The 23,098-nt window shown below is 50.9% G+C and overlaps 1 protein-coding gene across 1 annotated transcript in view; it reads left to right on the top strand.

Annotated features, from left to right (window-relative positions):
• GREB1 (growth regulation by estrogen in breast cancer 1) overlaps window positions 1-23,098 on the top strand; it is an 89,964-nt gene that overhangs the window by 16,048 nt on the left and 50,818 nt on the right. Inside the window, exons 4-12 of the mRNA XM_011965335.1 lie at window positions 3,688-3,870; window positions 5,603-5,737; window positions 7,961-8,089; window positions 12,245-12,358; window positions 12,848-12,991; window positions 15,836-16,021; window positions 19,822-20,172; window positions 22,013-22,141; window positions 22,870-22,998. Coding sequence (XP_011820725.1) covers window positions 3,688-3,870; window positions 5,603-5,737; window positions 7,961-8,089; window positions 12,245-12,358; window positions 12,848-12,991; window positions 15,836-16,021; window positions 19,822-20,172; window positions 22,013-22,141; window positions 22,870-22,998 — 1,500 coding nt within the window. The remainder of the gene's footprint in view (window positions 1-3,687; window positions 3,871-5,602; window positions 5,738-7,960; window positions 8,090-12,244; window positions 12,359-12,847; window positions 12,992-15,835; window positions 16,022-19,821; window positions 20,173-22,012; window positions 22,142-22,869; window positions 22,999-23,098) is intronic.

The raw sequence follows: 23,098 nt of genomic DNA, 5'->3' as shown, positions 1-23,098 counted from the left end.
CTGTTGGAGGAGTGGGGGCTATCTATTTGCTCCCCTAGGGCCGCAAATGAGTGTCATGACCCCTACTGTGCTCGCCTTCCTAATACAGCTTAGTCCGGGGTAGAGAAAGGAGGGCTGCTTGCAGAGTGCCCCTGACATGTTAGACATCTCGTAGGTACTTCACCCCCATAGTGCTCCTACAAGGTGGGTTTTTGGGAGGAGATGCGTTCAAATCCTAACTCCAGCACTTTCTACCCTGTAGCCGTGGCTGGGTCACCCTGTACCATGGATGGGTTTCTGTCTCTCCCTCTGCCTTGATGCTTTCATCTATGAACTGGGACACTGCTGCTGATTGCTTTGTCAGACTTCATGAGGTTTAAATGAGAACATTTATAACGTGCTTGACACAGTGCCTGGCCCATGACAGGTGCACTATGAAGTCGCTATTGTCGCCTTGTTGACAGATGAGGAAAAAAAGCTCGGAGGTGTTAGTTACCTGCCTCACATCACCTAACTGTAGTTAGGATTTGAACCCAGGCCCCTCAGACATCCAGGTTTATACACACTCCCTTGCAAGGGTTGGGGGAGTGGATGTAGCTGTCCTCTCAGCAGAAGGGGAGAGGCTTGCTCAGCGGCCAGCACACATGTCCACCCAGGACGTGCTTGTTAAACAAATGCTACCTGTAGCTGCTAAACTAGACACACGGGAAAATCACAGGGTGTGGCTGTGCGTGGTGACAAGAATCGTGTTTATGATGGACTGTTTCCCATGGTGAGGACACTGAAGGAAGAATTTCGATTCTGGATATCCACACCCAGCAGGAATTTGAGATTTCAGGCAGGATCCCATGCTTTCTAAGCCTATCATATAAAAAAACTTTCTAGACTTCCAAGTCCTAAGGTAGATTTCTGAAGAGAACAGTTCATTATTTTCCTCTTTCTCCTGTGGTTTTCTTGGTTGGCCTCTGTGGCTATCTCTCCAAGACACCTCACAGAAGAGCAGCTGGGTCTCCTGACCAGAAAGTTTTTGCCAAAGCAGAAAAGCAGTTTGCTCGCTGAGTCCCTAAATGTTTCCTGTACTAGCAAGACCCAGGGTGTCCACCCTCATTTCTGAATCACAAAGGGCTCCCTGTTGTCTGTGCTTCCCATCCCATCGGAGGAGATGGAGATGGCCTCTGCAGCACAGCCATGGTCCCCAGCCCGTGTTTCTTATGGGACAGAGGCCTGTAACCTGCTTAGCTGTCTCTGGAGAGGGATGACAGCCTGGCCTTGGCAAGTTGCTCTTAGCGTCTTGCAGTTCTGTTTCCTGTTCATCCATCTTTTAAACACCAGGCTTAGAAGCCCTTCCAGGGAGCTCTGAAGGTTTCTTCGGGCCTTGTTTTTAGGCAGCAGTTGAGCCGGGTTTATCTCAAACGTCCCGAAGTTGGAGGCCAATGAATAAAGACATGAGGTTATTCCTTCAGAGTGCTTACAGAAACCCTGACAGGCTGCTGTTCACAGTTACCCTGTTTCCTCTCTCTTTTCTTCCCTCTTGATATTAACTGGCTGCCTGCCATGTGTGGGGCATTAGTCAGTACCTGTACACTTGCACACACACAGCTCACACGTGCAGTCATGCTGCGAGCTTAGAGGAATAATGATGGGAGAAAGACACAAATTTCAATCACTGGGGTGTTCAGAGGCCCCTGAGCTACAGGAAGAGCCTGGAGTCCGGAGGAAACTGCCAGCCAGCCTTTGGGTCACAGAAGGCTCTTGGGAGTAGGCACTGGAGCAGGATGTTGAGTGAGGGCTGGATGTGTACAGGTGGGGCCCCGGAGGAGAGGATGAGCCTGTCGATGGAGGGCAGTGGGAGCCGGCTGGGTTGAGAGGCAGAGGAGTCCAGCTGGGAATTAGCATATCAGAGGAAGGACAGGAATACAACTGGAGATGAAGGCCAGGGGGCATCAGGGCAGCCTTGGATGCCAGGCCTGTGGGCAAGGACGTCATCCTCAGGCTGGAGTTGGATGCCACACTTTCTGTACCTATGGATTTGAACAACGGGCCTCTCTGGTTCTCTGATTTCACAAAGAAGGACTTGCCCTCCAGGTTGACTGGCTCCCGTGGCACTTGTGGATTGAGATGAATGGCAAGAATGGCCCTGGTTCCCTGTGCGTGTTAGTTCCCTGCCTGTCCCATGGAAAGCGAGCACTTGGAGAGGACAGTGTTTCATGTCAGGACCTTACTGTTTGTGCTGGCACAGAGGGAATAGGACTGTGGAAGGTAAATTATCCTGTAACTGTCCTTATGGTGAGGCCAAGAGATCTGTCCTTATTTCTAATGCCTTTTGAGGAAGACTAAATGCGCTCAAAATAGATCAGGGAGTCCAGTCGGCCTCTGTAATGTAGATGTCTTATTTATCTGTGGAGATGTTTTTAACCTTCACTAACTGGAGTTATTTTGAACACTAGCCAGAGACCTTAGGGAGACTTTTAGAGCAGAGTTACACACAGAGCCGGGTGGCCCTCACAGCCTCAGGCACAATGACCTTTGTAGACTTATCAAATGGAGAATATGACACATGAGTCTTAGCTTCAGGATCTCCGCAGCCGAAGGCCTTTGGACCTGTAGAAACCAGACATACCAGTGGGTGAAGCAAGGCCATCTTATGATCGTTTAAATAAGAGCAGTCATCCTGGGCAGAAGCCAAGTCTTCACATTTCTCATCTTAACCAGCACTCCCGCTGCCTCTGGTTTGAATAGACTTTACAGTGTGTGAAGGTCTTTTCAGGCACATGTCTCTGGATTTTAATAGCTCCCAGGAGGTGTTTTTGTCATTGCCGCCGCGTAGGAGGCTTGGTTAGAGCCTCACAGCTGACGGGAGCCTCCGTCGCCTCCCAGAAAGTCAGTTGTAGGCCTGGTGCAGAGGCCAGCAGCAGCAAGATAGTCACATTCTAGCAGAGCGTCTCCCTCCACTGGCTGCCAAGCCACGGAATTCACTCGCCAGCGTGCCGGCCAGGCATTGCGGAGCTCTCCTGATTTCTTTTCAGAAACTCACGGGATCAAGTTGAGAGCAGGATGGAATTTTGGACTCTTAAGAGGTGTCCCAGTGTAGCCCATCTCACTAGTCACACTGCTTTGAGAGTGGAACTAACCCACCCTCCGGAAATAAGAGCTCTCGCATCATTTCAGGCGCCCCGATCCGTGTACACGGTGGAATGGGACGGCTCTTGTCTTGCAAAGTTTGCTCTCTACATAGATGTTTAAGTAGCCCCCAAGCACGTTAAATCTTCCACATTTGCCTGGGCCCATCTCTATCGCTAAGTCTTCTTGGTCCTTTTTTATTTGAGTCGAGCCCGTCTTAACCTCTGGGCTAGTCTAAGAGGGTGGGGTGCTTGCCTTGTGGAGTTCTCTGGCTGGTGGTACAGGAAGTGGATCTTCAGAGTTTGGATGAACTCTGTCTTATTTGAAAAGGACCGGCCTGGCCAACGTGGTGAAAGTCCATCTCTACTAGAAACTGCAAAAACATTTAGCTAGGGATGGTGGCAGGCACCTATAATCCCAGCTATTTGGGAGGCTGAGGCAGGAGAATCACTTGAATCTGGGAGGTGGAGGGTGCAGTGAACCGAGATTGTGCCATTGCACTCCAGCCTAGATGACAAGAACGAGACTTCATCTAAAAAAAATAAAAATAAAAGAATAAAGATGTTTATGGTTTACTTTCTTCTCCAGGTTTCTCTGGGAATTGTGTTGGCTGTGGAAAGAAAGGCTTCTGTTACTTCACAGAATTCTCCAATCATATAAATCTGAAACTGACCACTCAACCCAAGAAGCAGAAACACTTGAAGTATTACCTGGTCCGTAACGCACAAGGGACTCTCACCAAAGGACCTTTAATCTGTTGGAAAGGCTCAGGTGGGCAGGTTGGCTGTGGAGGAGGTGGGAGTGCTGGGCCCCCAAGTGGCCTGCGGTGGCTGTTGCTGTGATGCTGGGGAGAGGCCCCTGCATAGCAGCACACATCACAGGCAAAAGGCCAGGCCTATGAAATGGAAAATGCTCCGTTTCGTTACGGGCGTTAAGCTGGTTGACAGTGACAGTCTAATTGGATGGGATGTTTAAAAGTCGACAGAGGGCCAGTCGTGGTGGCTTATGCCTGTGATCCCAGCACTTTGGGAGGCTTAGGTGAGCAGATCACTTGAGGTCAGGAGTTCAAGACCAACCTGGCCAACATGGTGAGACCCCGTCTCTACTGAAAATACAAAAGTTAGCCAGGCATGGTGGCGCCCACCTGTAATCCCAGCTACTCGGGAGGCTGAGGCAGGAGAATCACCTGAACCCGGGAGGTGGAGGTCAAAGTGAGCTGAGATGGTGCCACTGCATTCCAGCCTGGGCAGCAGAGCATGACACCATCTCAAAAAAAAGAGAAAGTTGACAGAGGGCCAGACTGTGCATTACCTCCTATGGCAAGTATTTGGGGTGCTGGTTCTTATCTTCTCAAATTGAGTAGTTCACCCAAGTGGTCCTCAACCATGGGTGACTTTCATCCCCTAGGGAACGTTTGGCCATAACTCGAGACAAGTTTGATTGTCATGACTGGATGGTGCCACCAGCATCTGGGGTAGGGACCAGGGTATGGCTGAACATTCTGCAGCGCACAGGGCGGCCCCCAGCACAAAGAAGCCCACTGCAAATGTCACCGGCACCAAGGCTGAGAACCTGACTGAAGACAGCTCGGCTTGAACAATGCCCCACACAAGTCCCTGAACCCTGAACTATGGCCAGAAAGATCAGCTTCACGTTGCTGGTCTCTGAAGAAGTGATTGGGCTGCAGCTTTCAGAAACGTTGGGAGCAGGCTGCCCTGCCACCCTCTTTGTCTCAGCTGTACCTTTCATGGCCACAGTCAGCTCTGTGGGGCGAGGGGGAGGCTGGATCCTCAGTGGTCTGCCACGGGTGGAGGGCAAGACTGGGGTGTGAGGTGTTCCTCCCTTGTCTGGGCTTGTTCCCATCTTGTCTTCTGGACTCTCCCAGTCAGGTCCTGGGAGTAGAGGGAAGAGGCCTTAGGCTGGGCGGCTCTGGGAACACCTCCCTCGCACCCCGTTCTTCCTTCCTCTCTGCTTTTCTTGCTTTGTTCAGTAAATGCCTCCTGAGCCCCTATTACTTGCCAGTCATTTCTCAGGCCCTGAGGATGCAGTGGTTGTGCCCTGCATGGGACCAGTTCACCATCTTTGATCACCTGCTGGGTCCAAGCACCTCAGAGGTTCTCCACCTCACTGGCCGCTGGGGATGGCCTTTCCCAGAGGAGGAAATAAGGGCGGAAGATGGTATCGTTTATCTTCAAGTAACACTCTCGTCTATGGCTATGGGTAGCTGTAGGGTGACTTATTTGTATAATTCGTCCCTTTCTTCTAAATATTCACCTTTGCTCCCACTCTTGACAACCAGAGCTGCCCCTTGGCATGGAGCCACAAGTGGGAGTCACACCCTCGCCCTGGCTTCTTGCTGAAACAAAGACCAGGATGTGGTGGCAGCTTGTGTGACTGTCTCAATAGCTCACTGTCCTGTAGGACACGTTCCACTGCAGGAACTCATTTCGTAATTATTGGAGAAGAGCGAGTTGGTTTTCACATGTGCACCTTGCCCCCTTAGAGTTTAGAAGCCGGCAGATCCCCACCAGTACTTGTTCTGGTTCCTTCTTCCCGGCCCTGGAGAGCACGGCTGCCTTCCCCAGCGAGTCCATTCCCGGGACGAACCCCAGCATCCTGACGGGAGCTCAGCAGGCAGGTGAGGCGGCAGAGACACGCCAGGGCTGCTGAATCCACACCACTGGCATGTCTCTGATGTGTCCGGTTGACTATGTAGTCAAACATTCTTCAAAATAAATCAAGGGGCTGTTATCTTTTTCTATAACACCTTTACTTTCATCTTGAATTTGTAATACTCTTCAACAAAGAATGCTAGGTGTTTCATTGGGAGGGCTTTTCTTTCTTCCTGTTTGATATGAAGTGGGATCCCCTGGTGGGGGCATATGTAGGGTCCCTCTGCAGCACCGCCCCCCATACAACCCCCGCACGGCATAGAGCTCTCTATGTAAAGGTTCTGAGTCAGGGTTTGAATGAATTGCTAGAAGGGGTGGAAAAGACCAGATTGCTGCCATTCACCCCATGCGCAGCACTCCCCAGCTCTGTGAGTGCCTTGAAACCCAACAACCATGCTGTGAGCAGGCCTCGGTTCCCGCATTTTACTGATTGGGAAGGTGAGGCTCATGGAGGCTGGGTGCTTGCCTAGGACCTCATGGACAGGAGGAGGTGGAGGCAAGAGGTGACATTAGATGTGAACCCTGATTCACATGCTTGGCATTTCACCATGTTGCACAGACTTCCTAAGCGTGGTGATTGTTATCACAGTAGACACCAGCCTTCCCAAGGACGCAGGAAGGTCGCCGCTTGTTTTCATGCCTCCTGCCCAGTGGGTCTGTAGAGGCACATTGGCCCTGGGAGGAAGCCAGTGCCCTTGTACCCACCTGGCCCATCCATTGCCTGGGTAGGGGACTGGAACATACTCTCCTCCAGAGCTCCTCGCTGCTTCCCCACGCCCAGGCCCCCAGTGCCTCTACCATCATGGCCTGGAGAGCCTACTGTTTCTGCTGTCGGGGTGCCTGGGTGTAAGCTCCAGTGCTGCCACCATTTAGTTGAGTGATTTGGGGCAACTCAAATCCTCTGAACCTCCATTTCCTCATCTGTAAAGTTGAGCAAATCTCTTCTGTCTAATTTGTAGGGCAATTGTAAGAATTAAATAAGATGATAGTATCAGCAAGTACTCAAAGCATGTTACACGCCAGGCACCGTTCCAGGCACTTTCTTCTGCTAACTCATGTCGTTCTCACTGTGGCTCTGAGTTGCTATAGTGACCACCCCTGTTTTCTGGATGAGAACACTGAGGCATAGGGAGGTTAAGTAAGTGTCCAGGGTTACACAGCTGGGAGGTGGTGGAACTGGGCTCAAACACATGTCATCTGGCTTCAGAGCCACCCCCTTAAACCCACAGGAAACATTCAGTGCTACTCCTGACCCAAGCTCTTTCCAGACCGTTCTGACTGACATGGACAACTTAAGCAGTTCTGTCAGCCCCAGGAGACCAGAAGCCATGATTGTCCCCAGAATTACCCTTAGACCTGGGGAGCCCTGGGCCCTGTGAACAGCCTGCACCCAGGTAGCTGCAAACCCGACTGCTTTCCTGGACTTCAGATGTGTTAGTCCATTTTCATACTGCTGTGAAGACATACCCAAGACTGGGTAATTTATATAGAAAGTGGTTTAATGGACTCACAGTTCCGCATGGCGAAAGGCAAAGGAGAAGCAAAGGCACATCTTACATGGCGGCAGTCAAGACAGCGTGTGCAGGGGAACTGCCCTTTATAAAACCATCAGATCTCGTGAGACTTCTTCACTATCATGAGAACAATATGGGGGAACCACCCCCATGATTCAGTTACCTCCCCCCAGGTCACTCCCACGACACATGGGGATTATGGGAGCTATAATTCAAAGTGGGATTTGGGTGAGGACACAGCCAAACCATATCAACCAGAGGTCTTGAGAGAGAAGGTAGAAGGAAGTGGAACAGTTTCAGGTGTGGTCCTGGAATTCAGGAAGTCCCCTGGTCCTTCTTTCACTCAGGCTGTGTGTCCATTGGAGTGTGAGCAGGAGGGAGCATGTTCCTGGGTGTGCATGTATATAGGCATGTGTTCGTGTGTGTGTGTGTGTACATGTTTGTGCATGTGTATGTTGTGTGTAGGCAGAAGTGTGTGTGTTTGTGTGTGTATGCATGTGTCTGCATGTATCTTCTCAGTGTAGCAGAATCACTGTTGGGAATTCTGATCTTCTGATGAGACTTGCTGGGGAAAAGCTAGTTTGTGAAACTGCAAGGAAAGTGATTTCCTCCTTGCCTGGCTCCCAGGGCATTCTCGTGAACTGACCCTCCTCTTTGCCTTCTATCTGCTTTCAGGACCAGCTTCTGATCACTCCTCACTAAGCGCAACAGTGGGTCCGGCTGTTTTCAACGGCAAAGATTCCCCAAAGTGCCAACAGCTGGCAAAGAATAACCTGTTGGCCTTGCCGCGACCATCGGCTTTAGGTAGCGCTGCCTGTCCTGGCTGTCCTGGGGATCCTGCTCTTCTCTGGGCCAAGGCCAGAGAGGGCATGGGAGCTGCTGGGCTGGGGCCGCTGAGCCTCCTGGAGTCTGGTGTGGCTTCCATGAGTGTCAGGCCAGGACCACGGGTGCCTCCTGAGTCCATGGGTCTGGGTCCAGGCACTGGTACTGTATGAGTGACACACTTGGGAGTTGTCGTGTGTGCCAAGGAGCAGTGAGACAGCTGTGGTGATGGCGAGTGACCTGTCCTGTGGGCTGCACAGCTGCAGGATGGTAGAATTTTGGAGCAACAGTGGGCAATGTGTTGTTGGGGAAGAACATGGGCTTCCAAATCAGATAAATATGAATTCAAAACCTACTGCTGTCTCTTGTTAGTCAGGGGACCTTGGCCAAGTCTCAATAAATGTTTCTTCACCTGGAGATAAGAATTCTGCTCCAAGGGTTGTTCAGAGGGATGAGGTGCTGTGTGAAAGGTCAGAGCACATCTGGCAGCTCATTAATTGGTACCGGCTGTTCTCATCCAAATCAGCGTCATTGCTGAGGCTAGTCTTTTCAGGGAAGGCTTCCTGGAGGAGGTGGTAACTGAACTGCAACTTAGAAGTTGGGGAAGCATCATGTAGAGACAGAAAGGGAGAAAGGAAGCAAAGAGGGATGAGGAGGTGAGGATATGGATGAGAGAGGTGAGTGAAGGGGCCGAGCAGACCTCCTGCCAGAGGAGGGTTTGAGGAAGCGGTCAACAGGTGGAGCAACCTAGGGACCTGCTTGAGGACTCCCAGTCCAGTGCTCTCCCCACCATGCTCATCTGGAGCCACTTCTCGTCTTTCTTTCTTTCCTCCATCATGCACTCAGCTAAATTGGATTTGAAGATCTAAGACATCAAACTGGAGGAACCCTTAGAAACCATCTAGGCCAACACTGTTTTACAGAGGAGGAGACAGAGGTCCAGAGAGGCAGGGGCAGGCCTCTAAGCTCCCACTCCACTGTGCTGGTGGAGGACCTCCCTAGTGAAAATCTTGTGAATTGTCTAACTCTTGACTGAAGGGGCGAATGTAGTTTCTGAACAGAATCCGAGGCCTCCCGTTCCCAACCAGCGCCTCCATCCTGGAGTCTGAAACCCACAGCAGCCAAGTCCCAGGCAGTAGCGAGTCCCATCCTCCGCAGCAGCCGAGCTCCAGGCAGCCTCCTGCTTTCATCCAGGGACTGCTGCTTCTCTGCCGAGTGCTGCATTTGGGGGCAGCCCTGTGGCTGCAGAGCTGGACATCTGGGGATGAGGATACTGGGGATGCCACGCTGCTACAGCCTCCCTTCTGGGCTGTCTGGGGACCCCCCAACCTCCACCCTGAACAGCAGGGAGATGAGGGCCTCCCTCAGCCCGGGACCCTGTGAAGGTGGTCCTGGGAAGCCTTCTGTGTGGGACTGACTGCATTTTCCTTGCCATGCTCCATGGAGGGGTGTGGGAGATGGAGCTCCTCCAGATTGCCTAGGGGAGCACTCAAGCCTTTCCAGAATCTGGCCCCAGCCCACCTGCTGAACCTCATTCCCTGCTATTTTGGCTGCCCTGGGCAGTTGAGCTCCCCCACCCCCGTGACCCCATCCTCCTGTCTCCATGCTCTGTGCCTGCATCCCGGCTCCGGGCTGCTCTCTCCACTCACCTATTACATCGCCTTTGTGAGCTTAGTTCAGGGGGCACCTGCTCCATGCAGGAGGGCTCCCTGTGAGCGCACGGGGCTCCCAGCCATCCCAGGCTTAGTCCCGCAGCCACATGTGGCCATCGGGGCCTCGGCGCTGTGCAGTTCCCAAGGACAGCACCATGATAACGTGCATCTTGGAGCCCCTGGTACCAGCTGCTGGGGAGCCCAGCCAGAGGGCATGACGCTGGCTGAGTTGAGTTGTGTTGAGCACAGCTGAAGTGTTGGAGTTCCTGGGCCTTCTCCTCTGCTCTGGGGAGAGAGCTCAAAATCAATTTTTAAGAAACTGCGTCTAATACCACAAGGAGTTGACTGAAGCCTTGAGTCCTGTCACTCACTGGTTCCCAATGGAGAAGTGCTGCCCCCTGGGGGGCGGGGGTAGGAAATGTTCTGGTAAAGGATGGATTTGTTGTCCCAGGCACAGGGTCTTACTGGCATTTGATGCTGGGACAGAGCGGGTAGCATGCAGAATGTCCTGCACCAAGCAGGCTACATAATGAATCATCTCCCAAAAATGCCAAATAATACCTCCCCAGGAGACATTTTGAGAAATAATTGATCCACATTGGTACCATGGGAGCAGCTCCTGGTGACATCATTTGGAAAGAGCCCATGGGCTTAGGGTCTACTTAGAGCTATTTATAGGGTTATCGTCCAAAAGTGAGAACACATCTGTGTCTCTTCCATCCTTACTGAGATCCACTTCCAAGCCCTGTCCCCTTTGGTCGTTCAGGAGAGCTTTTAGAGCAGCTGGCTGCTTACTTAGCCTCTGTGGGGGGTCTCCCATTGCAACTGGGGACAGATGTTTGCAGAGTCAAAGGCCTCATTCCTGCAAACAGGGAGGAGAAAACAGCAGCTGCGTCAGTGGTTGTTGGGAGGGCCAAAGGAGCCACGGGTTTGAAAGTTCTTTGTAAACAAAGTACTTTATGCTTTTAACTTTTTATTTACTTTTAGTCAGTCTAATGAGGTGATAATATTTTTTTGATTACCCTTGAGAGACTCTAAAGCAATGGTTCTCACTTAAGTGTGCTTAAGAATTACCAGGCTGGCCGGGTGTGGTGGCTCACAGCTATAATCCCAGCACTTTGGGAGGCTGAGCGGGCAGATCACCTGAGGTCAGGAGTTCGAGACGAGCCTGACCAACATGGTGAAATGCTGTCTCTACTAAAAATACAAAAATTGGCCGGGTGTGGTGGTGCACGCCTGTAATCCCAGCTGTTTGGGAGGCTGAGGCAAGAGAATCGCTTGAACTCAGGAAGCAGAGGTTATAGTGAGCCGAGATTGCACTACTGTACTCCAGCCTGGGCAACAAGAGTGAGACTCCGTCTCAAAAAAAAAAAAAAAAAAAAAAAAAAAAAAAAAAAAAAAAAAAAAAAAAATCACCAGGCTGGCTTACAAAGGATGGTGTTTTCTTACTGTCATTTCCAGAGATGTGATTCTGGAGGTCAAGGCGGGGCCCAGGGACACACAGGTTTAGTAGGCACAGGTTTAAAAGGCCCGGTTCTGTGCAGTGCCTCGGGTCACACCTGGAGAACCATTGCTCTGATTGGTGTTTCTCCACCCGGGCTGTGCATTATAATCAAGAAGAAGCGCTGAGATATTGGGATGCCTGAGTCCTGCTCCCATGCTGAGCTTCTGGTTTAACTGGGATAGGATTGCATCCAGACAGAGTTTTAAAAGCTTTCCGGTTGAGTTTAATGTACAGTTGAGGTTGAGAAGTGAATCTCTACATGTAGGGGAAATTTTGTGTCTGGTTAGTCAAGAAACTATGGAAACCAGTTCTTGATATTTTGAAACATTCATGAAGTTAGCTTGAGTCATGAGCATGCTGTTGTCTAGAGTGGGCAGGGATGACTCATTGCAGTGGGTGTCAGCATCTGTACTTGATTTTGTTGAGTCTGAAATTAGCTGGGGCAGGGAGAGGAGCACAGGCGGATCAGTACTGCCCCCAAGCGGTGGAGCTGTGGTGGTGGATCAGATACTGCTGCCCCCATCTGCAGAAACGTATTTCTCTCTTCCAGCCCTTCAGATTGGAATATGTCCATAACAATAATGATGGTGGTGAAGATGATGATGACGTGGGTAATTCTGGCTACCTTATTGGGCCCAGGCTCCCTGCAATTCATTGCACAAAGCACTCTACATACATTCTCTTTAGTCCTGATCAAACCACCTTTCAGAGTAGGGTTTAGTGTCCCATTTTAAAGATGAAGGAGCTTGGGCTCAGAGAGAGATCGTTTAGACACACACACAACTTTGGAATGAAACATTTACAAAAACTGACATTTCCTTATGCCTAGATATTTCACTAGCTCCTTAAAACCCGTGTGAAACTGTGATTAGAAAAACAAAAAAACAAAACAAAACAGATCATTGTGCTCCAAACCAAGGGAAAGTTTTATTGGAACCCTTTCCTGATGATAGCCTAATCCACACTCTGAATATTGTCTAGGTATCTTGTCAAACTCCGGGCCCCCCAAAAAACGCCACAAAGGATGGTCTCCAGAATCTCCATCAGCTCCAGACGGTGGCTACCCCCAAAGTGGTGGGAACAGAGCTAAGTATGGTAAGTGATGGCAGCCTTGCCCAGAATTCTAGACTTGGGTACTGGTGGTAGTGCTGCTGCCAGTTGTGTGTGTATGTGTGCGTGTGTGCGCGTGCATGTGTGTGAATGTGCGTGTGTACTGCTGAGGGAGTTCTAAGGAGGCAGAGTTTGGTGTAACAAAAGACTTCTTTCTCACGTGTTAGAATTGCTTTGCAAGGTCTAGGATCCCTGTATGATAGTGAGTTCTCTGATCCTTGGGAAATTTTAAAAGGGGCTGTTTATGACTTGGCAGGGATATCAAAGAGGAGACCGAACCATTGGGGCAAGGATGGACGGAAGGAATTTAAAGGTGCCCTTGACCTTAGGAATCTGTGACTCTAAGACTTTGGTGCTCCTGTAATCAGGAACATTGATCAGGAGGTAGCAGCATTGCTGCCTGGCCTGATGCCAGGTGTGTGAGAAGTGGATGCCTTGTCTGATGTTTTTACTAATGTTCTTGGGTGTTCCTAGAGAGCACAGGCGTGTCCTGCGTGCCCCAGGTTGGCTTGGTGGGACCAGCTTCAGTCACCTTCCCAGTGGTGGCCTCTGGAGAACCAGTGTCTGTTCCTGACAACTTGCTGAAAATATGCAAGGCCAAGCCGGTGATATTTAAAGGCAAGTACAGCAGTGCACCGAGTCGTGGGAATGGAAGAACCTGAAGGAAGGCACGAGAAACAGGCAAAAGCAAGACCTCATCGCGGTCTGACTCCAAGGGTATCCTCCCGAGACAAACCTAACGTGCTTTCCAGGGCAAGGAGAGAACAAGGCAGAGCCAGTCACTAGTTCAGCCCCTGATCAGATGCCAAGAATGATGGAGCTTGCCACAGCTTTCCACAGTGGGTCTGGGTGAAATGATTCCCTGCCATGAAGGGAATTGCCTGTTCCTCGTTCTTTCCTTCATCTGCTCAGCTTCACTGAGCGCCCGCCATGATCCCAGGCCCGGTGCTGAGTGCCGAGGATTAGGAAAAACAAATGACTCCCGGGCTGCAGGAGCCCTGCTCTGGTGGGTTGTTGCCTGTTGTCACCCACGCCACTAGTATTTTCTGACTATGGAATCTACTTTGGTTGGGCAAAGATAGCCATGGTCACCACTGTAGAGGCATCAAACAAAATTAGATCTGATCCGTTTTGTGCAGTGGGCTAACGTATGCTACGTGGGGGTAGACTTTTGGCTCAACTGAAGAAATCCCTTTGACAAAGCTGGAGATGTTGCAATGGGAAACCCTGGGGGGATTCAGCAGGGCTTGGCTGGTGATCGCAGGCACCCGAATGACTGGCACATGGCAACACACACACACATACACACGTAGGCACGGCGCACACACACCACACACACACACTGTGCACGCAGGCCCCTCTTAAATACGTTATTATTGCATTTGGTATCATGCTTGTAGATAGAGGAGGGAGGATTGTAGGAAAGTGGGAGAAGCACCCTGATAATTAAGAAATAAGAAAGAGCATGTCTTTTTCCTAAAAAACAAAAGCTGGACAGGGTATTCAGGAAGTAGCATGCAACTCTGAGTTTTGACCTTAGCATGACATAGGACCAATGACCGAGGCAGTTCCACTGGGCCCCACTGTCTACCTCAAATGAAGGCCAACATTCTTTCAGTCATGTTGCATGCATTTTTTTATGTGGCCGTGATGTGTCTGTGGTAGGTCTCAAGAACACAGTGCTCAGGAAACAGAGCTAGGACAGGGTGCAAGGCTTGGAGGTGTAGGCAGGGCTTCACCTGCCTCTGCTTTGAGCCAGGAGCCTCAGAAAAGAAAGCCCAGCCAGTCTACGTCTCACATGAACAATCTCAGAATAGAGACTGTCCTCTTGGTTCTCAGGTGTGCTCTGTTCCCTCCACTGCCTCTCTGTTTCCACTGCAGCCCTCACTGTGAAGCCCTTGTCTCTGACTCCTGTTCCCCACAGCCACATGTCCAAGCCCTCCTGAGGCCTTACGACTCAACCCTGTGCCTTCTCTATGAAGTTGTCTTAGATTCCCTTTCCTCTGCCCCCCTTGTCACTTCTCTGTCCCTCTTTTATGACAAATGTCACATGCTTGCTTTTATAGTAACTCTTTACCTTGCCTGTTGCCAACCGCAATATTTGTAAGTGGTGCTACCCAAATGGTAGCCCCCGGTCCAGCAGAACGTGCATCGCCCCGGAGCTTATGAGAGGCGTGAATTCACGGACCCATCCTATAATCCGAATCAGGCCCCAGTTCTGCATCAGAAGCTCTGGGTGGGCCAGCAGGTGTTTGGCAAGCCCTTGAGAAGCAATGTCTTTGAGAACACAACCTGTGCCCCAGGCACCAGCTTTACTCTCCAAGCCTGGCAGGACATCTGCATATAGCACACAGCCGAAGTCAGAAAATATATTTTTGGTGACTAAATGGAGTACCCGGAGTGCAAGATACCACACACACACACACAACCATACACACACACACACACACACACACTCACGTGCCACCTCTGGGAGCTCAGCAGCCCCGAGAGGATTTGATAGCTTCACCTGATTTTACAAATGCAGAGACTGAGGTTTAGGGCAGTTCAGCTTCTTGCTTGACATCATGTAGCTAAATAATAGTGGAAAGAGATTTGAACCTGGCCTGGGCAATTCCACCTCTGAGGGCTATCTTCAGAATGAATCTTCTAATGGGCTGGGCATGGTGGCTCACGCCTGTAATCCCAGAACTTTGAGAGGCCAAGGCGGGTGGATCACTTTAGGTCAGAAGTTCAAGACCAGCCTGGGCAACATGGTGAAACCTTGCCTCCACTGAAAATACAAAAATTGACCGGGTGTGGTGATGCACACCTATAATCCCAGCTACTCGGCAGGTTGAGGTGGGAGGATCGCTTGAACTCGGGAGGTGGAGGTTGGAGTCAGCTGAGATCGCGCCACTGCACTCCAGCCAGGGGACAGAGCAAGAGACTGTCTCAAAAAAAAAAAAAAAAAGAGTGACTCAGTCTTCTGGTCTCTGTGGTGATGTATTATCCCAACTCACCTTGCCGGACAGCCCTGGGAGGGAGGATGCAGGGCACAATCCTCCCTGCTTGGAGTCAGGGAGGCAAGGCCTGGCAGGCAGCACCCAGTGAAGCTCTGGAAGGTGCTCTGCCCACAAGGTGTCCCATCGGTGGTGCTGGAGGAGCGACAGGTGGTGGCTGCTTGGCTCTGGGCAAGTCCCTCCCTTCAGCTCCCTCACTTGTAAAAAATAAGAGGATTGGACGAAATGAACCAGTAAGTCGCACAGCCCCATTGGTTAGAAAAGGTGACTCCTCTCATCGTAGGCTCCAGAAGGGTGAGCAGGTGCACTCAATGAGCAAGGCTTCCCAGGACAGGGCACTCAAGGGACCTGGCGCAGTTCACTTGTCTCCTTCAGCTCCCTCACCCCCAGAGAACCCAGATATGTGGGGCCATAAGCTGTGCACAAGACCGGGTGCCAAGTCGCTGCTGTTCCTCTGCAGGCCACGGGAACTTCCCTTACCTGTGTGGGAACTTGAATGACGTCGTGGTCAGCCCCCTCCTGTACACGTGCTACCAGAATTCCCAGTCTGTCTCGCGGGCATACGAGCAGTACGGCGCCTCTGCCATCCAGCCCATCTCTGAGGAGATGCAGCTCCTGCTGACTGTGTACTACCTGGTCCAGCTGGGTGAGTCACCTCCACCTATTGGCCAGGTGGCAGGGAGGGGCCACAGCTCAAGCACAGACCTGGCCTCAGCCCTTGTGGGGGCTGACTTGGGGCTGCTGGAATTGAAATACATGGGGAGAGCTTATGGCTCCACTGGGAGGACGTCATGAGGTCACTGCGGGCGTACCCACACTGAGGGGCCGAAAATAGGCTGAAGTTAATGGAGACATTTCCAAAAGTATTTATCTGCCATTCTAGGCACAGGGATACAGCAGGGAATTGAGCAAAGACCCTGCCCTTGAGGCGATTCTAGTCTAGTGGGAGACAGAAGCAGTAAACCCGTGGAAAACAGGCAGGTAAAGGTGGGCGCATGCATTAGTGTGTGTCTGTGTGGGGCCAGTTTAGGGGCATGAAGAAAGGCCTCTGTGAGTAGAGACCTCGACCCTGAGAAGGAGTCAGCCTTGTGTTGATCTGAGGAATGAGGACAGGTGGGGCCCTGAGGAGAGAGGGAGGCCAGGTGAGACTGTGAGGTGGGGAGCAGTGAGCATCCCAGGTCGCTGGAGAGGCCAGTGTAGCCGCAGCAGAGACAGGGTGTGAGGGAGAGGTGTGGTCACAGGGGGCAGGCTCCGGTCAAGAGTGTGATGCTGTGGTAGACACATGGAGAAGCCACCGGAGTATTTTTAGGCAGGGGATGAAGGTGATCTGATTTTCACTTTAAAAACGCCACCTTGGCTGCTGTGTGGAGTCAGATGGTGCAGACGCAGTGGCGGAAACGGAGAAAGAGTCAGTTGTTGCCTATTAAAGGCACAGAGTGGCTTGGGCCACTAAGAGCAGCAGCAGTGAGCTGGAGGGGCTATTCTGAAGGTAAGTCCGGCTGGAAATCCCTTTGAAGTGGGTGGGAGCAGGTGGGGCCTGGGTTTCAGCCTGAGCAGCCAGGTGAATGGTAGCAATGAACTTGAGTTCTGTCTTGGCATGAGTTTGTACAAGATGCCCACGAGACAGCCAATCACCTGTGTTCATTTGCATGGGCAGGCCTTGAGCCCCAGGAGAGGTTGAAGCTCTAGGTATACATTTAAGACACATTGGCTTACAGATGATGTATATTAAAGCCGTGAGACCAGCTGCGGGTGGCTACGGGGAGAGGAAAGTGCCAAGGTTTGAGCCTGGGGACCTCCAATCTTCAGAGATCCAGAAGAGGTGACTGAGATAGAACAGGTGGGAAGGAAGAAAAGGACAGTGGAGAATCTGGGAAACCCAGCATTGCCCTCTTTCTCATAGTCCCCACCAGTCCGTCAGTAAGCACAGCTTCATCCTGAATCCAGCCTCGCTCACCCTCCCTGTGGCTGTCCCTTCACCGGGGCACTATTCTTGCCCTGTTCCCCACATCCCTGAGAACTGGGAATCCAATTGCATCTCTTCCCTGCTCAGAGCCCTGCCGCAGCTTCCCATCAGTTGCTCACTCCACCCCTTCCCCGGGGCCCGGCCTGCCTCCTGGTCCCACCTGCTTGCTCTGTCCCAGCCCGCTGTACCCCTCAGCAATCTTGGTCCCACCAAGGCATCCCACACTTGCTGTTCCTTCCCTGTGACATGCTCTTGCCAAAGACATTTGTGTGGCTTGCTCCCTCATGTCCTTCAGGTTTCAGGTCACCCATCATCTCCTCAGGAAGGCCTTCTTGTTACTGTGTGTAAGACAGATCCCGCCCTCCAGGCCCCTATCCTATGCCCTATATCTTTAGGGTACCAGGAATTAGGGTCTGTGATTGTTCCCTTTAAGTGTGTCTCCCCCAGTTAGGGTGTAAGCTCCATGAGGCCAGGCATGGTCAGTGAGTCCTTTTCCCGATGCCCCACAGCATCCACAGCTCAAGTCGACAGTCTGCCAACCTATATTGAGGGAATAGGCGAATGTTGGTAAGAAGCAGTGAAAAAAAGCATTCCCAAGGAGAGGGGCTGATCAACTGTGCCAGCATGGCTGGGAGTTGAGCAGAGGGAAGACTGGACTCTGACCATTGGGTTTGGCCATGGGAAGCGATTGGCAACCTTGATGATGATGTACGCAAAGATTGGGGATAAGTCACATTGGAGTGAATTAGAGAGATTGGAGGTGAGGAGACAGTATGGCGTGTGTAGACAGCTCTGGGTAGGGTTTAGTTCTGGAAGAAGATGTGGACTCAAAGGAAAGTTTTTAAAGAGAGAGAGATAACAGCTAATCTAATTAAATTCTAATTTAATGAGCTAATTGAAGTAGTGAATTCTGATTAAATGCATCCAATCAAAGATGGAGATATAAGCCAATTTAATCATTCTGGCACGGCCCACAGAGCAGGTGGCATGAACCGCGTGTGATGCATCAGAAAACCGTATGAGATAGCTCAGGGCCGCACAGCTGGTGCTGGGTAGAGCTGGACTGGAACCACCTTCTAAATGGAAGCCTGGTGCGCTTTCCTCCAGCTCATCAAGTGTGAAATCTGGACGTATAAACCAGACAATTCATAAAAGAAAAAATACCAGAAAGAAACAAATATTGAAAAGTATTCAATCTCACTCACCATCAAAGACATGCGAATCACAAATCATCTTTTTCTGAATTAATAACCCTAATGATGGCACCCAGTGGTGCTTAGGTGCAGTAAAACCAGTACTTGTCAAATGCACCGTTTGCGTGGTAAACGCATGCATTCAGGCCGTTTGGAAGACAGCTGATGATATATATTAGCTGGTTCTGTAAATCCACCTTTGAGACGTTAGGCAAAGGAAGTAATGTTCTATACGTCAAGATGTGCATTGCAGAGGTATTTATAAAGGTGAATATTTGGAAGAAATAAGAGAATCCACAATAGAGACCTTGCTGAGTAAACTTACGGTGGTGCTTACATATGATGGGACATTATGGACGCACTAACAGTGCTCTTTACGATGGCTGAAAATGGCACTGAAACTGATGATAGGGTCACGGTTACGGAAAGAATGCAAGACCCAAAGTTTATATGGACAATCATTACAGCTATTTGTAGGGACAATTTTAATATTAATTCCAGCAACACATGTTTTTATTCCCTGTCCTGGAGTAGGAGAAAGCCTATATTCCCAGGCTAAATGTTCTACACATTTACTACTGTATATGCACATAGGGACAGTGTAACCTGTCTATACCACTGTGGTTCCAGTCCTAACTCTCTGAATTCTTTTTAAAGACCTTCTCTAACAAGCTATGGGAATTTGGCTTCCTCCTCTTTTTTTTTTTTTTTTTGCAACAGCAGTGTTTTGGGTGATAATTTTGGGTTGATACTTATTCTTTTTACTGGGTTTTGTTGGCTTTTTGAAAAATTGTCTTTCCTTATAGTTGGTGAGTGGCTTGGTAGCAAAGTAAGACAAAGTAAGATTTTTGCTTTTGAAAAGAGGACAGAAAAGTTGAACTGCAGCTTGAGAACATATTCCTTTATCCTACTTTGTCATTGAGAATTAAGGAATCACTTTTAACTGTTTTACGTGTGTGTGGCCGAAGAGTGAGCAAGGACTATGTTTCTGGATTGTCAAAGAGGATGCTTAATCTTAAAAATAAAAATAAATGTACAAATCATCTTATAATTAAAAAAAACTTGCATATGGAAAAAAAAAAGATTAAGAAATACACATAAATACCGTGGCTCTGTTAGGGCAGTGGTGAGATTGTGGCGGATTTTATGCCCTCCCCTCGTGCTCCAGCCGTCTGTGATACGATTTCACAGCAATAACTTAAATGGGTACTTCCACATCACTGCACCTGCGCGTCCCCGGATGTCGCTGGCATTTGTGGCAGGCCCTCCGCCCGCGTTGTGTTGCAGCCGCGGACCAGGTGCCCTTGATGGAGGACCTGGAGCAGATCTTCCTGCGCTCTTGGCGCGAGTCGCACCTGACCGAGATCCGGCAGTACCAGCAGGCGCCGCCGCAGCCCTTCCCACCCGCGCCCAGCGCCGCGGCACCCGTGACCTCCGCGCAGCTGCCCTGGCTGGCCAGCCTGGCCGCCAGCTCCTGCAACGACAGCGTGCACGTCATCGAGTGTGCCTACTCCCTGGCCGAGGGCCTCTCCGAGATGTTCCGGCTGCTGGTCGAGGGCAAGCTCGCCAAGACCAACTACGTGGTCATCATCTGTGCCTGCCGCAGCGCGGCCATCGACTCCTGCATCGCCGTCACTGGTGAGCGCTGGGCCGCGCGGCTGCGGGGAAGCCCCCTGAACTGAGTTCCTGGTCCCCTCCTTTGGTGGTTCTCTCCCTTTCTGTCTAGGGTGGCCCGGGTTTGCAGAAGCAGTTAGCACCTGTGGTTTGTGCTCAGTAGCTGGCTTCAGAAGGCAGCCTTGACTAATGACTTAGTTACAATCTCATCCCTGCTCTGAGTGGCTGGTGAGGTTAGCCCTGGGGTCAGCTTGGGAGTGTGGAAGGACCCTGTTGAAAACCCAGCTCCACCACGTGGGTGGTCACTCACACCAGGAGCTCTGGCCCTGTTTCTTCACCCATCTATTGGAGATAAAAAGCAATGACCTTGTTGTGTTGTCTGTGTTCAGGAGCCAATTAATTTAATTTTTTGAGACAAGGTCTCACTCTGTTGCCCAGGCTGGAGTGCAGTGGCCTGATCTTGGCTCATTGCAATCTCTGTCTCCTGGATTCAAGAGATTCTCTCACCTCAGCCTCCCAAGTAGATGGGACCACACCCAGCTAATTTGTATTTTTTGTTAGAGATAGGGTTTCACCATATTGCCCAGGCTGGACTCGAACTCCTGAGCTCGAGTGATCCACCTGCCTAGGCCTCCCAAAGTGCTGGGATTACAGGTGTGAGCCACTGTGCCCGGCCAATTGATTTAATTTTAAAAACACACATTGAGGCCCCACATGTACAGCCACTGTTCTAGGGGCTGGGGGCCCACAGGGAGCAGAGCAGTATCTGCCTGCCCAGAGTGTTCTTTTGGGTGGGGGAGGCAGACACCAAACACATGAGCTTTCTTGGCCTGCTTAAATCTTCACAAGTGTGCATTTTCGGCCGGAATTTTTTGTACCTTGTAAAATTTACTTTAAGAGTGCAGAATTTAATGCACTTTTTTTTTTTGAGACAGGGTCTTGCTCTGTCACCTGGGCTGAAGTGCAGTGGCGAGATCTTGGCTTATTGCAGTATCAAGCTCCTGGGCTCAAGTGATTCTGTCACCTCCGCCTCCATCCGGAGTAGCTGGGACTACTGCAGGTGTGCACCACCACACCCGGCTCAGTTTTGTACTTTTGTAAACACAGGGTTTTGCCATGTTGCCCAGGCTGGTCTCAAACTCTTGGGCTCAAGCAATCCATCCACCTCAGCCTCCCAAAGTGCTGGGATTACAGGCGTGAGCCACCGTGCCTGGCGTTTAATGTACTTTTTAAGTACAGTGTCTGAGTTGTCTTTTAGCATTTTTTTCTTTCTTTCTTTCTTTTTTTTTTTTTTGAGATGGAGTCTTGCTCAGTTGCCCAGGCTGGAATGCGGTGACACGATCTTGACTCACTGCAACCTCTGTCTCCCGAGTTCAAGTAATTCTTTTATCTCAGCCTCCTGAGTAGCTGGGACTACAGATGTGCACCACCATGCCCAGCTAATTTTTGTATTTTTGGTAGAGATGGGTTTTCGCGATGTTGGCCAGGCTGGTCTCAAACTCCTGACCTCAGGTGATCCACCCACCTCGGCCTCCCGCACTGCTGAGATTATAGACGTGAGCCACCACGCCCGACCAGCGTTCTTTAATCTTAAACCCATTCTGTGTGTGTGTGTGTTTTTTAAAATAAATTATTTACCTTGCTGTGAGTAGGACATTCAGTAGTAGACCCTGAGCCTCTGCCGTGTGCCAGGCACCGTTATCTTGCGTTGCCTGACAGCAGGCTTGGGAGGTAGATCCTGCTGTTAGCCACAGGTTCCTGATGGGAAATGTCAGTCTAGAAGGGTTAAGGGGCTAGTCCAGGGCCACACAGCCAGTAAGCAGGGAAGATACGATTGGTACAGTGAAAGCTGTTTGCTTTCCAGGAAAATACCAAGCCCGGATTCTTTCCGAGAGCCTTCTCACCCCAGCGGAGTACCAGAAGGAAGTCAATTACGAGCTGGTTACAGGGAAGGTGGACTCGCTGGGGGCCTTCTTTAGCACCCTCTGTCCAGGTAGGCTTGTCATGAGACAGGTGCATATGCATACGTTCATAGGACAGAAATCAGTGCCGGGGGAGGTCATCTCTGCCCCACCCTGCCGGTGACTGGCTAAGGCTGATCTCCACTGCAGAGTGCCCCTCATTCTGTGCACTTGCATTTCTGTCCCTTTGTTTTCTTGAGTGACAGCCGCGGGTTCTGGCTGGCCATCTCTTCCTGCTTGGGCTGTAGAGTTCTCCTGAGGGGTGGAGGGCACCTTGTGGGTTCTGTCTTTGTGCGGTACACAAGGCCCTTGCACCTGTTTCTCTCCACCTTTCCAGCATTGGTGGCCTCTCTTCCCTGTCTTCCCTCTTGCTGGAGAGTTCCGCATCCCTTGTGCTCTGGGCTGTGAGCGTCCTTCTCCCTTGTTTGCCCAGCTACCCACCCCTCAAGACTCATCTCATGTACCCCTAGAAAGCTTCTCAGGCCCTTCATTTTCCAGATGGGCTTGGGACCTTCCCCTTTGTCCTTTACCATGTTGTTCTTCCTTCTGCCCTAGCACCGGCTGTGTCTGTGTTGGGGGAGCTCACTCTGGCAGTGTGTCTTCATCCCAACTAGGCTAAGACCCCTTGACAGGATGGGCCACGTCCTCTTTACCTTCACGACTCCAGGCCTCAGGACAGTACCTGACACTAACTGCCCTGTAGATGTTTGCTGAACTTCACTGACATGGAAAACCCATTTGTTTATTCTGTCTTGGGCAGAGGGTGACATTGACATTTTGCTGGACAAATTTCACCAGGAAAATCAAGGCCATATTTCTTCCTCACTCACTGCCTCTTCTGTCACTAAAGCAGCATCCCTGGATGTCAGTGGGACACCGGTGTGCACAAGTGAGTGGTGAAAAGGAATCTCCCAGGGTGGAGGAGGTACAAAGTAGTGATGAGGGACAGGGGCAGTGGGCGCAGGTGTGCACAGTGAGAGGGGGCGGGG

The sequence above is a fragment of the Mandrillus leucophaeus genome, unplaced genomic scaffold, assembly GCF_000951045.1.
Source record: "Mandrillus leucophaeus isolate KB7577 unplaced genomic scaffold, Mleu.le_1.0 Scaffold72, whole genome shotgun sequence".
NCBI lineage: Eukaryota > Metazoa > Chordata > Mammalia > Primates > Cercopithecidae > Mandrillus > Mandrillus leucophaeus.
Note: the sequence above shows the minus strand (reverse complement) of the source record. Positions and strands in the feature narration are given on the sequence as shown.